At 36.1% G+C, this 15,444-nt stretch overlaps 1 protein-coding gene across 1 annotated transcript in view; it reads right to left on the minus strand.

Moving 5' to 3' along the window:
- Positions 1 to 4,747: 4,747 nt before the first annotated feature.
- The window catches only part of LOC127745765 (endochitinase-like), a 19,831-nt gene continuing 9,134 nt past the window's right edge, over positions 4,748 to 15,444 (minus strand). Inside the window, exons 2-3 of the mRNA XM_052259490.1 lie at positions 12,570 to 12,723; positions 4,748 to 5,117 (exon numbers count right to left, since the gene is read on the minus strand). Coding sequence (XP_052115450.1) covers positions 4,748 to 5,117; positions 12,570 to 12,723 — 524 coding nt within the window. The remainder of the gene's footprint in view (positions 5,118 to 12,569; positions 12,724 to 15,444) is intronic.

Below are 15,444 nucleotides of genomic sequence, written 5' to 3' on the forward strand. Positions count from 1 at the left end.
ATTAAAATAAAAAAAAATATTTTTAATTAATAATTGATAAGTAGTTTAATAATAAATTAAATATTGATTTTATATAATTAAAATAAAGATATTTTTAAATTAGTATAAGTATGCATTATTCATTAAATGCATTCATTTTGGAGGGAAAATAGGTTCACGAGAAAGTGATACATCACTTTCATTAGTCGGGGGAAAACCCAGAATCAGTGAAGACAACTCGATGAGGTATTTTATAGATGTGATGCATTGTAAACGATTGTGGTAAAAGACAATTGAATTGGAACATTAGACGATAAGAACAACTTAGAATAACAACAATTAATAAATTATTAAAAGAATAATATAATAGAATGAGTATATGAAAAATATTATAAAAAATTATAAATTGTACCTTAAAAGAATCAACTTCAATAAAAAACGAAGAATACATTCTTATTCTATGAAGTAGTAAAAAAATACTAAATATAAAATTATGAGCTGACTCTCAAATTTAGATTCATGTACCACAGAAAAACACTATTTATAGACTTTAGTAAAACAAAAATAAATATGTAAATTACTTATTATTAAGGCAATTTTTTATTATGTACAGTAATTACGCATTATAATTGATAAGTAGTTTAATAGTGCATTAAATATTGATTTGATATAATTATAATGAAGATATGTTCTTAAATTAGTATAATTATATATTATTCATTAAATATTAAATATAATATAATAATATAATTATAATAAATAATTTAGAATAGATGAAAAATTTTATTCGTTTTGGAGGAAAAACGGACTCACGAAAAAGTGACACGTCACTCTTATTAGCTGGGAGAAAACCCAGTTTTAGTATATTAAGTAGATAATTATAGAGACTTACTTTAATTATATCAAATTTAATTATGATTGTAAATAAATAAAATAGGAAACAATCAATACTAATTTTTTTCTTTTTATAGTCAAAATTTATTGTAAATATAAAAAATAAAATCATTAATGATTAAAAATTTGAGTAGAAAATAAAAATCCATAAGCTAAATTTAATTTGTTAACTAATTAATTTTATGTCTATATAATATTATTATTATTATTAGTCAATTATATTCAAATTATTTATTAGTCAATTACTTTGATAAAAATTCTTGCTATAATTAGATTATACTTATGTTTTTTATCTTGTTTTAAATAATATATAGAAACATATATCCTGTGTATAAAAATGTGACTATTAGTAATTTTATTAATAAACTTTTTTTAAACTATTACTAATTTCAATTTTAATAAAAAATTTAAGAAAATAATTTCGCTTGTCATAAATAATATACTAAAACTGTTAGTATATTATCTTCTATATGGTTAATTGAATTTATCAATGATTTTTCTGTGTAAATCATTATTACCCAATTTTTAATAACTACTTAATATACAAAATTTGAAATTGAAAATTGTTATTACTAATTCAATTAACTGGTTAATTAAATAATAATTATCAAATTATTAAGGTGCAAAATCATTGATTTATTCAATAGATTTTCATATATTATTTATATTTCAAGTAATAATTTGAAATTATATTATTTACCCAGTTAATAATACTATTATTAATAATTATTTTTTGCATTGATTTTTAAATCAATTATTAAATAATTATTTTTGTTAAGATAATTGTTTATAAATTATTTCAAATTATATTTTGTTAAGATATAATTATTTAGATTATTACTGATGGCACATGTATAATTTCATTTTATACCAATTAATTAATTATAATTATATGACACGGGTGTAATTTCAATTTTATCCACCGATTATTGGCAAAAAAATTTTATTTCAATTATAAATAAAATCTGTTTTTATTGACAAATAAATTGTCTTTAGGTCAACGATTTAATATATGTGTAGGTTCATTTTTTGTTAAATATAATGAAAATACAAATAAAGAAATAAAGGATAAAAATAAACTTAATAATATCTGACACTACTTCATTTTATTAAATTATTTAAAAATAGCAAAATTCACAAAAAATAATCGTAATATATAAATTGAGGCAATAATTTAAAATTTTAATTTAATCAAATACTAATAGTAAAACCAAATTAACTAAACAATATTGAACCTATTCTAGTCCTTAGTCACGTATAGTATAGAATCATTCTTATAACGACAACCAACTGAAATAACATCGTAAGTTTCAATATTTAGAATTCGTGCAAAATTAGACCATCTTCTTGTTAGATAAGCTTCATCGTCCGCTATCCATGCAATGTGGCAAGATATAGAATTATCACACCGAGAAACCAAACTAACTCTTATTCCCCTCAATGGCATTGCATGCATGCAAAAGAAAGCTAGTAATTTCTGAAAAAATTAAAATATGTTAAAAAGTTATTCTAATAATTAACAGTTTAAACTAAGAAAATTTAAATATATTACCAATCATTGAAATTGCATATCTGCATTTATCACGAATTTAGCAAAACTGAACTGAAAATGAGGGAATTCAATTTCATTATGTGCTCCACTTCGAAGATTTTCGGGCAGATGTAAAAAGCATGGAGGGGATGGAACTTGAACTTGCCCTATAAAGTTTCGCGGATGCAATTCCTCAATCAAAAATCGAGCTCCTCCTAAGAAATCTAACTTTAACCACATTCCATTGGGTTGGTCATAATAGGTGAGTAGATCCAACCATCCTTCGGTAAAGTAGAGACTATTGCCTCTTCTTTGAACGCTTACATCCATGTAGTTGGAACCCGAATAAGTGAAGACAACTCGATGAGGTATTTCATGGATGTGATGCATTGTAAATGATTGTGGCAAAAAAAATCGAACTGGAACATTAGACGATAAGAATAACTTAGAGTAACAACAAATAAAAAATTATCAAAAGAATAATATAATAGAATGAGTATATGATATTATAAAAAATTATAAATTGTACTTAAAAGGATCAACTTCAATAAAAAACGAAGAATACATTCTTATTCTATGAAGTAGTAAAAAAAAAACACTAAATATAAAATTATGAATTGACTCTCAAATTTAGATTCATATACCACAGAAAAACATTATATATAGACTTTAGTAAAACAATATTTTTAATTGATAATTGATAAGTAGTTTAATAGTGCATTAAATATTGATTTTATATAATTATAGTGAAGATATGTTGCTAAATTAGTATAATTATATATTATTCATTTAGTATTAATTACAATATAATTACAATAAAATAATTTAAAATAGAAAAAAATTTTATTCGTTTTGGAGGGAAAATGGAGGCATAAGAGATCGACACGTCACCTTTAGTAGTTGGAAGAAAACCCAGTTTTAATATATTAAGTAGATAATTGGTTGTAATAAGACATTTATACAAAGCTGAATTATATGATAGCTATCATTAAGATAATTATAGTAAATATGAAACTTTTACAATATTTAAACATTGTAGCTAAAATTGGATTTTTTTTTTTACTATTTGACAACATTATTTTTTAAAAATAAAAAAAAATGTGATTAAATTAAAAAGTATTTCTAAATAATAAAAAAGTGTACCTTAATTTTAACTGCAATGTTTTCATAGTCACTATATTCACTATAACAATTATCACCATAAAATTTACTAGATAAAAATATACTAAAACCAAATAACATATATTTAGAATTAGAGACGAGAAAAAAAACACACACACATAAATTGCGGTCAATTTTTTTTTTTGGGTGACTAATTAGGATCAAATTTAAATAGGCTTGATCAATTTTTACTAATAATTAAATATATCCATCGAAAGGTAAGTTTTGTATTTTTTTTTTGGGTAATAATTAAATATATCTTTTTAAAAAACTTCAATATGGACTTGCAATAATTCCGGACCACTGACACTGATGAATGACCAATTGCTTTCAAAGTAAATGCACCATCTACTTTGGATAATTCTTTTTCTTTGTTTTCCATATTTTATTATATATGAGATATTTATCACAGTTGACTTGACTAGGTTATTAGCACAAAATTGTTTCCACTAATTAATTTAGTGGTAAATGGGGCTGGAGGTGGGAAAAAAAAGGCTCAATTTTATAGATATGAAAAGGTTTGGGTGTGTTATTTTTAAATGTGGAGTTATGTGGGACAGATTTTTCTGAGTTAAAAGTAGAATAACTAGGATCATGCGAGTTCTTTAAAAATAAAATTTTTCTTTTCAAATCGCATGGTCCGATTTGCAGCTGATGGAATTTAATATCTGAAACACGTAACTCAGATCCTCCGTTTTGCTTGTTTTGGCTAAATTTGTTGAGCAACACACAATTCGGACCATCCGTTTTCAAAAACACAACTCGCAGGGTCCGTGTTCTAGTTCTTCTGATCCCACAATGAGGTGAAGCACCTCTCCTCCCTATATGCGAGTCTAACATCTCATTTTCCGTCCATATTCAAATTAAAAAGATGGGAAAAAACTAAGAAGAAAAAAAAAAGAAAAATTATATTATTATAACCATAAGGTATATTTCTTCTTTAGCAAGAAACTTAGTTTGTTCTTACACTTATTAGGATTACTATAATAATTCTTTTATTTTCTAGGTGAAAATTCAAATACAGTCAACTTCTAAAGTTGATAGCCGAGAACGATTAAATAATTTAACTAATTTAATTAAATTTTCATCTAACGACTCTTAATTTTCAACTTTACATAAAGTTGACTGCATCAGCTGAACTTCTACCTATTTTATAACATCCCTTAGCCTATTGCAATTTGCCTAAGCAAATGACCGTTGGTTGCCACAATCCAAGTTGTCTCCAGGGCTCACTCCCAACATCTGACAATACCTTTGATAGAAACCGATCCGATCTTGGACCCGAGAATCCGACCCGTGTCCGCATTCAATTCCACCATTGATTATGTTAGTGATCACACCAAAACGGGAAACTCGGCCGGCCGACTTGTCAGCATCAGACGGCGTCCATTTTCCGGTGATGACATCATGACAGGATGGTTTACTCCCTTGCGGTGTCATCCAAAACCATAATGCTGTTTGGAATGACACGGTTGGATTTGTGGCTACAAGATCAGGATTGTTAAGAAGATCAACTCCTATAGCTTTACCCGCTGGACCATAGTTGTAATTGCTGTAAGAAAATATCAACATTATTCAATCAATTCATGCTACATAAAAAAGTCAAACCCTAAAATTTTGAGGAGTTGAGAAAAATACTCTTTTCTTTAATTTCTCTATCAAATATTTACTTTAACCTTCTTAATTATATAAAAAAATTTAGCTTGTTTCATATTAAAAGGTCCTACAAACCAAATTGATAGAATTAAAAAAATTTAATTTAATAATTCAAAAGTTTAATCATTCAAAAATTTAAATAAAATTCAACTAAAATTGAGTCAGATATAATAAAATTATATATTAAAATGCGTAATTTAAAAATTAATTTTTTTGTTATTTATTATTTTAAATTAATTAATTATTAAAAAATTATACTGGTTCAATTGATCTATTAATCGATTTTTTTACCAATTTTTTTTTTAATTTTTGACCGATTCATGATAAAATAGATTTTATTTTAAACTAAATTGATTTAGTGATCAATTTACTCATGTTCCAGAAGACTCCCGAACCCCGGCCACTGAATATCCTCTCATAAGTTCATATTCTTTCTACCAAAGGCAAAAGAAATCAACTCTCACCTCCATCCGCCATCTAATCCACAAAAACCCTTCTCCTCCTCCTAAAGAAGTCATCCAGTCTTCCCACCTGCAACAGTGTGGTCTAAAAGCCACTACTGCCGAACAGTACATAACTTTGGAGATTCCTCCAGAACTTATCCAAAGTTACTTGAACCAGGGCTACACTCATTTACATCTAGGAGCAGTTAGGCTAATTCTCACTCTTCATGGGAGAAGATCCGCCACTCGACCAATCCAAGTTGGTTTAAATCAAATAAGTTTGATTGGCTAATGTACACAATTAAAACATAATGGTAACTTCTTCATTACAAACTTGTGTTAAATATGGACCCAAAAAAATGTTTTTCTTGTTTTCCTAAGAAGCTGAGACTCTCAGATCCCATGATATGTCAAAGACTAAAGATCCAGATACAGCTGGTTGGAGTAATTCAAGACTCAAATGCTGAACAAGCCACCCTGCATCATCAAGTTCTCTATAGAGTTCAAGATCATGCTCTTGATCTCAATCTCCCAAATACTACAGGAGAAGCATTATTCATGTTCACAGATAATGCAAGAGGACCAGCAATCATAAACACTCCAAGAATAATTACCACTGATGAACTTTCTTCTATCATTCCATTGGAATGGATTACTGATTATGAGAGAGCTTTCCCGAAAGAACAGGTTGATGTTCACACTACAACACCACCAACTATTACTCACAACAGTGATGGGACGGTAACCACTGTCTTTCAGAGACCCAGAATAACCAAGCAAACCTCTCTACGAGGATCATCTTTCAGAAGAATTAACATGATCTCTCCTGTTCAGGTGCAAACAACTCACAACCAACATGATCCACCAGTGCATTTTTATGAGAACGGAAAACCTGTTTATGTTTCTCATATAAATGGTCACTTTATATGGGATGTTGATCCCTCTATGTGCGATTCTGATTGTGATTGTGTTAACCAATGGAGTGACACTGATGAGGAAGAATATGAGAAAAGACGGAGGAACAAGAAAAAGAAGAAGAAGTCATTTCCATCACCCTGCTCCTTCAAAAGACCTGAGCCTCCTGATGACGCTGAAACAGCCCCAATGACCAAAAGGAAGCCAATGCTGAAAAAGACAAGATTATCCAGAAAAGGTTCTATGGATCATCTCTATCAATCAGTCAATAATGTCCCATGCATTGCCACTCTCAGGCCCTATGAAGAGGAATTCCCACCTTTAGTGACCCAGACTGATGAAAAGAAAATCACCAGAAGACCTTATGTGATTCCTCAAGGAATTACTCCACATGGGCATCAGGCAACAACCCCTCAAGAGGAAGTACTTAACTGGCATACAGACAATGCAGTCAGCCAAAATAAGGTCTTACTCCGAATTGATCACACCCTCGGCACTCTTGTGGAAAAAACTGAAGATCTTTCAGCACAAATAAGCTCCATGGCAGAACAGGTTGCTGATCTCAAAGATCGGCTATCTAGGCAAGCTTTTCAACTTGACCAAGAACTCAAGACCTATATTGGCAGTAGGTACTTTGGTCCAGAATTCCATAAGAAAAATAGAGAGCTAGAGCAAGTCAAAGCTCAACTTCGCCAAATTGAGATGGACAAAAGTAAAGCAATTGTACCTCAAGCACTGGCTATAGACCCTTTATCCATGTATCCTAAACCATATCCTTCATATTCACCTGTTTTGTTTCCCCCAACATATTCACCACCAGAAACTCCAGATTATGACTCCATTTTCAAATCCACTTATCATTTAGCCAGACAAGCAAACACTAAAAAATCCATCTCTCCCCAAGGACGAAGTTATTCATCACAGTCTCAATCCTCTCATCAACCCAAGCCTCATCCTCCTTGGAAGCCAGGAAATTTTTTCCGAGAAGAAAATGTTCCTACAAAAGATAAGGGCATCAAAGAAGGATCGCCTGCTCCAGGACGATCAATTAATATGATCTCTTTGGACAATCAAGCACATAGCACAGAAATTAATGAAGAATCTGAAGAGGAGACTACTGAAACCAGTGAAGAGACAGATGATTGGTCTGAAGAAGACTACAAAGCAGATCTTTCAGCAATAGCCATGGTTAATCCTGTAGAAGAAGAAGAAGAGGAGGGAATAACTTCTGAAAGAGATGAACCAACAGCTTCATCTAGCCGTACACAGACAGGATCCTTTGAGGTTAAAACTTCTAACAAATGGTTCACCTTTGATGATATTCAACCAGCAAGGTACAGAGAAAGGTTAAATGAATTCAGTGCTTGGATTGAAACCACCATGGCCAATCCAAACCTTACAAGCAGCCAAGTCCTTGCAGACTTCATAAATCGGATGACTGGCAACCTCCGAGAATGGGTGAATAACCTGTCTGAGTATGAAAGACTCCAACTCATCAATGGTACCTCTTCACAGTTCCTAGGAATAATACACCAAGAATTCTTGGGAGACATCACAATCATTCAGAAGAGGAATTCTCAAGAATACTTTGAAATGAAATGTTGTTCACTCAACAGAAAGGACTTGGAGAAACACTACAAGAAAATGGTTGCTAAATATTATCCTCTTGGAGGAAATAATAATCCGCCACTTAAACAAGTCTTTATCGCATCCTTGCCAGATGAACTCCAGCCAGAGCTACACCGAATGATGATGGCTCTTCGCAAAGAAGTGGCTACCACTACCATTGGAGAAATATACCAATTGGCTCTAGCCGCTCTTGACAAATTGTGCGAACAGCAGCAAATGTTCAAACAGCTCAGCAAGAATTCGAGCAAACTCAAAGGAGCATGCAGCAAATCCTATTTGAAGATCAAATGCAAGGAGCCAAGCACATGTGAATGTAAGACCAAGAAAAAGACCCATTGGCGATCGCCTACCAAGGCATTCCACCAAAGGACTTTTAGAAGGGGAAGGAGGAAGCAAAAGTACCGTTATTTCAAGAGAAGAAAACCTCAGACTAAGTCAAACAGATGTTTCATCTGTGGAAAGCAAGGACATTTTGCTAAGTCATGTCCCCACAAGACAAAAAAGGAGATAAAGATGCTTCAATCCTTAATGGATGCAGCTTCCATTGAAGATGGAGAAGACCTTGAATCAGTACTTGAAGAACAAGAAGTTAAAGACGGGGAAACTGAATATGTTTTCCAAGACTCTGATTCAGAAGAAGACTTTCCACCAAAAAGGTCAATCTTTTCTATATCCTCCTTAGCACCACCCATGGCCTCCATTACTACAAAGATTCCTAAAGGATCAAATTTCCCAGAAGAAGAACTTGGATATCTTGGATCCTTAGGAATGAAGCAGATTGATGGCACTCCTCGTCCCCATTTTGATCTAAAAGTCAAGACATCCATCTATGACAAACCCACAAAGGCTGTTGCATTGCTAGATACTGGATCTTGCGCCACTGTCTTAAGGCCACATGTTTTGCCAAAGGAAATGTGGGCACCTATTTCGAAGACATTCACAGCAGCCAACAGTGAAATCTTCACCATCAATCTTATCTCTAAACAGCCCATTGGATTGGAGATATTTGCAGGCCAGATCACTTGGCTCAGAGTATTGGGAAGCTACCTCCCAGACAAAGATGTTTTTTTGGATTTGATGCATTCTTCAGAACCCATGGAATGCATATCAAACCCACCGGCTTAACTTATAAAGGGCAGTTTTTGCCTTTTTTTAGGGATGCAAAGCATTCTTGAAATTCAAGAAGCTCCAGAAGAATACAGGGAGATCCAGCAACTACTCATCAGTGCTTGCTGCGACAGTCATGACCAATTCAACCACCCTGCACCTTTGTGGAAAAATCCAGAATTCTATGTCCGTCTCCCTTTCAAGAAGAATGAAGACATCAATCCAACAAAAGCCACGCATTCAGGAATGAACCCTGAAGATCTAAAACTGGCAAGAGCTGAATGTGCAGCTCTCCTTGTCCAAGGACTCATTGAACCAACCAAATCCAATTGGGCATGTCAAGCATTCTATATTGAAAAAAAGGGCTGAGCAGAACAGGGGGAAGAAGAGGCTTGTTATTGATTATAAGCCACTTAATGTCTTCTTACAAGATGACAAGTTTCCCTTACCAAAAATCTCAGTTACTACACAAAGGTTAAGTGGAGCAAAAATATTCAGCAAGTTCGATCTAAAAGCGGGTTTTTGGCAAATTGGGCTCCACCCTGAAGATAGATACAAGACAGCATTCTGTATCCCTGAAGCCCAATATCAATGGACAGTAATGCCATTTGGACTCAAAGTAGCCCCGTCTCTTTTCCAAAAAGCCATGACAAAAATCTTTGAGCCCATATTACACTCCACACTTATTTATATTGGTGATATATTACTGTTCTCAAAAGACAATGAAGCCCACAAGGCACTTCTGGCCCAATTCACTCAAATCATCAAAGATCGGGGAATCATGCTATCAGCAAAAAAGAGCTCTATTGCCAAGAAAAGAATTGAATTTCTTGGAATGATTTTTGAAGATGGGTTTTTTCAACCAGGGGAACACATTGCCAAAAGGCTAATCAACTTCCCTGATGAGAACATGACAGTCAAACAAGTCCAACAATTCTTGGGAATCATCAACTACATCAGAGACTTTATCCTAGATGTGACTAAACATACCAGCCAGCTGTCAAAACTCTTGCAAAAGAAGCCCCCACCTTGGGGACCAGAACAAACCACAGCTGTCAAAACCCTGAAGAAGATAGCACAGGACCCCCCTCCTTTAAAGATTCCCAGCACAGAAAAAAGAATATTGCAGACAGATGCTAGTGATGAATTCTGGGGAGCTGTGCTGCTTGAAGAAATTGATGGGACTAGACACTATTGTGCACATGCTAGCGGGAAGTTCAAAGAATCTGAAAAACATTACCATGCCACTTACAAAGAGATTATTGCTGTCAAAAGAGGGATAGAAAAATTCAATTTCCACCTCAGTTCTTATCATTTTACTGTGGAAATGGATAACACCTCTTTCCCATCAATGCTGGAGATCAAGAAAAAAATCTTGCCAGACTCTCAACTCTTGCGATGGAAAGATTGGTTCTCCCGCTATAAATTTGAGGTGAGACATATAAAAGGCCACCAAAACACACTTGCTGATTTCCTTTCCAGGCCAACCAAAGAACCACCTCCCAAGCCAATAGAACCACCTCCCAAGCCAATCCATTACATTTGCACCATGAGTACCCACAATCCTTCATACACCATTCTATTCCCTGATTGTCCACTACACAATAACCCATACAGAAGAAAAATTGGTCCTTTTCCCTTCAAAGCAAAACCCCAGACAGGATTTCAGATAGCCTGTCTAGCCAGGCAAACTTTGTTTTACTGGCTACACCAGCTCCTTATTATAACCCAAATCTGTCCAAATCCAAAGTACTTCGACATGGATACCCCTTCTTGCACCATACCAATTATCCAAGGACCTATACCAGAAGAAATGATGTGGTATATCTGGGCTCTGTCTTCTCTTTATCCATGTGCTATCATCATACCACTCTTCCCTGTATATCACATCCTGTGTAACCGCACTGAAGCCCAGTCTCATCTAGTCCGGTTATTCGCTATGTATGCGCCACTTGAGGCATGGAGAGGAATGTTATATAACATGATTGAGCAACACCAATTATGGGATAAACCCTCCAGGACAAAGCGGAAATTCTGTTGCTTTGTCACCCTTCAGAGAGATTATTTCACAGAATGTAAAGCACATACTGTGAATGCACATACCATGAACAAAGTTGATATTGTTGGGTATTCTACCATATGGCCTACAGATGAAAAGACAGTCCTAAATGCCTTGGCTAAATACCTTTGCAAACTTTGGCAGCCTGGACTATTTGGAGAGAGAGATGTAATTGAGGGACTCCCGTTTCAATCAGAGGTCCCACCAATAACCCTCCAGGAGTTTCAGTCCAGATTCATAACTTCAGGAATAATCAATCAATTTGGACAGTACTCTTTTTATGCACCAAGAGACCAACCCAGCACGTCTACACATGTCCCAAACAAAAATTCTGAAGAAGATCTGAATTCTGAAGATCTAGGTGGAAGGGTGTATACTTTACCACCAAGCCCAACCAGAGTTGATGCAGGAATAGCTGATGATGATGAAGGCCCAAAATCAGACCCATATGACCCATATCTGCAAGATGAAGGAAACACTGAAGACCCATTTCTCTACCTAGGGACTACCAATCCAGCTTCTGATTCATCATTCTCAGATGGAGATGGGACCCTTCCAGAAGACTATTTCAAACCGTCCCTTTATTAAAGCAATGGCCCCACTATGTATAATTATTAAGTGTGCTAGAATAAAGTGACTTTCGTCACATGTCTCAGAAAAGTTGTCACATGTCTCAGAAAAGTTAGGAGATAAGGCTTATCCTTATCCTCCAGTTGGCATTGTAAGATAGGTTTGTTTAGATTTCGTAAGATATCTGTTCTATCCAGAGACCTCTATAAAATGAGGTGCTCATCCCCAGTTGTAATCGGACTTGAATGAACATTGTAATATATCCACTTTTCCTATCTTACAAAATGTTCTAAAATTCTCATTCTCTCTCTGAAAGCTTAGCTAGTGTTATTTCCTTCTTCCTCAATCCAGTGCCATAAAAGTATGCTCTGAGCTTGCCTCTAAAAGAGGATCCTGCTCATCAGAAAATGGCATGGAAAGGATCCATGGAAATTTCTCATAGTGGAAAAAGGACTCAATGTTATAATGCTAAGTTTTGCTCGGACCCTTTAATCTCACTCGTTTTCATGGTTATAAAGAGTGAATGGGATAGGCAAACAATGCATTGTATCATTGTTCACCTGAAGTACTGGAGATCCACCCCTGTGTTTATTCTATAGGAATTATATTTGAATTGATGACTTACTAAGAGATTTGGATTGGTCCTCTTCCATAATATTTTTTACCGGGAGAACAAGGCCACTCGTCGGAGGCAACACAATAATCTGCTGTGGCGCCAACTTCGCTAAGAAAGCAATATCCCCATGCATATGGCCCATCAGGTGCACTTGGCCACCCTCCTATATATAGAAATGTCAAAACAAGCTAGTATGTGTGAATATTAGTGCCACCATCTATCAACCATTAATAAATACATATATTGCTTCTTGCTTCAAGAAAAGGTAACAAGATCGTGTTATTTCTATAAAAGTCGAGGTATCTATTTGTTCATACCCTGACCCAATAATAAAAGCCCAGGTCCAAAAGAAAGGCTTAGTCCAGAGGATTGAGCCTTACTACGCACCGACCTGGTGTCAAGAAGTCGGTGTTGACTACGATTCGTCTTAAAGAATTCGGGCACGAGATTAGCTGGCAGATAAACACTCATTCAAATGAGTAACCGCCCCTAAAATCTCTCAAACCGCTTCATCAAGCCATATCTTAACCTCCCTAAGATAATGGGACGGTTAACACCCTAAAGATATGGCACTACTCCAACTGTGGTTATTGGCTCACCATTATAAATACACTGACACCCCTCAGGTATCTCTAAGCCCAATACTCTCTAGACCTGCTAACACCCTTGCTAACTTAGGCATCGGAGTGTCTTTGCAGGTACCACCCCCCATTCACTCACGTACACAAGTCGGAAGGAGGCTCCTGCGAGCGAACCTACTCGAAAGCCACCCTCTGCAGACAATTGGGCCAACCAACGTCATCCATTCTATTAATCTCCTGTTACCCACCGTAACATTGGTGCCGTTGCCGGGGACCCGAGAGATCATCCATCGATGGCGGACAGATCCCACGAAGAAGGCCATGTGGAGATAGATTCTGAACAAGAGAATCTGGACACAGGCAATAACGATGTGGATTTCACCCTCCACCAGGAAATCGATAACCAACACAGGGAAGGCACCTCCGGAGTAAAAAACCCAAAGGTAAACTCCTCAGAAGGGCGCGAGTCAGAAAAAGAAGGACCACTCCATGTAACCGAACTCATGGGACTAGTCCACAGCCGCCTGGAGCAGTTAGAGCAGGAGCGAGAGTGGCAAAAGGAAACTGAAAAGAGCCTAAAAGAGGAGATGGAACGATGAAAAGAGTTAGAAAGAAAACTCTTAAAGTTGGAATCCTCCCTCAAAAGCCGCAACTCCCGTGACGAACAAGAAGAGCCACCCTTAGGTGGGGAGGATCCCTTTAGCGAAGACATAATGAGGGCTAAAGTTCTGAGGAACTTCAAAAGCCCTGATATGGAGCTCTACGACGGAACCACGGATCCAAAGCATCACCTGAGCAACTTCAAAAGTCGGATGTACCTAGCTGATGCTTCCGACGCTACGCGATGCAAAGCCTTCCCGACCACTCTATCGAAAGCAGCGATGAAGTGGTTCGATAGCCTCTCTCCGAGGTCGGTTACTAGCTTTGAAGACCTCTCAAGGAAGTTTTTGATGAGGTTCTCAATCCAGAAAGACAAAGTGAAACATGCACCGAGCCTCCTGGGAATAAAACAGGAGGTCGGAGAATCTTTACGAGCCTATATGGAAAGGTTCAACAAAGCATGTTTGGAGATTCAAGACCTGCCCACAGAGGCAGTCATAATGGGATTAGTCAATGGACTTAGAGAAGGTCCCTTCTCGCAGTCCATATCTAAAAGATATCCCGTTTCTCTAAGTGATGTACAGGAAAGAGCTGAAAAGTACATCAATATGGAGGAAAACGCCAAGTTAAGAGACCTGAGTTGGCGACCTGGGCCCCCTCCCTCAACAAAAGAAAGGGAGAGGGAAACCAAGAAAAAGGAAGAACTTGGTCTCGAAAGGCCAAGAAAATATCACTCTTATACTCCTCTGAAAGTTTCCATAGTAGATGTATACAGAGAGATTTGCAACACTGAGAGACTGCCACCCCCTAGACCCATTAAAAATAAAAAAGGGGGAAGCCGCAGCGATTACTGTGAGTACCATAAATATATGGTCACTCCACAAACGACTGCTACGACCTCAAGAATGTGATAGAAAAGCTGGCTAGAGAAGGTCGACTTGATAGATATCTCATAGAAAGGTCGGACAGTCATGAAAAGAGAAAGCGAGATGATATGGATAGAAGAGACCCACCACCGCAGACTCCAGAGAGGCATATCCATATGATCTCAGGAGGATTTGCGGGAGGGGGACTTACCAAATCCTCTCGCAAAAGACATCTCAAAAGAGTCTACCAGGTCGGGGAGGAGTCACCCGACCTTCCTACCATTTCATTCACAAAAGAAGATGGGCAAGGAATAATCCCTGGACACGACGATCCAGTGGTAATAACTATGATCCTAGTAAATGCCCATCTCCACAGAACCCTAGTAGACCAAGGAAGCTCGGCGGACATTCTTTTCAAGCCTGCTTTCGACAAGCTAGGGTTAGATGAGAAAGAGTTAAGAGCCTATCCCGACACCCTATACGGATTAGGGGACACGCCAATAAAACCACTAGGATTTTTTCCCCTTCACACCACTTTTGGAAAAGGGGAAAAATCAAAGACTCTGAGCATAGACTTCATAGTCATTGACGTGGGGTCAGCATATAATGCTTTAATCGGCAGAGCTACCCTTAATCGGCTCGGAGCTGTGGTATCCACTCCCCACCTCTGCATGAAATTCCCGACCTCAGCGGGGATAACAACGGTAAGGGGAGACCAAAAATTGGCAAGGAAATGCTACAATGAAAGCCTAAATCTGAGAGGAAAGAACAGAGAAGTTCATACAATAGAGCTCGGTGGAGCAAGGGCCAGAGAAGAGCTGCGACCACAACCGGGAG

Source organism: Arachis duranensis, chromosome 1 (assembly GCF_000817695.3).
Source record: "Arachis duranensis cultivar V14167 chromosome 1, aradu.V14167.gnm2.J7QH, whole genome shotgun sequence".
Taxonomy (NCBI): domain Eukaryota; kingdom Viridiplantae; phylum Streptophyta; class Magnoliopsida; order Fabales; family Fabaceae; genus Arachis; species Arachis duranensis.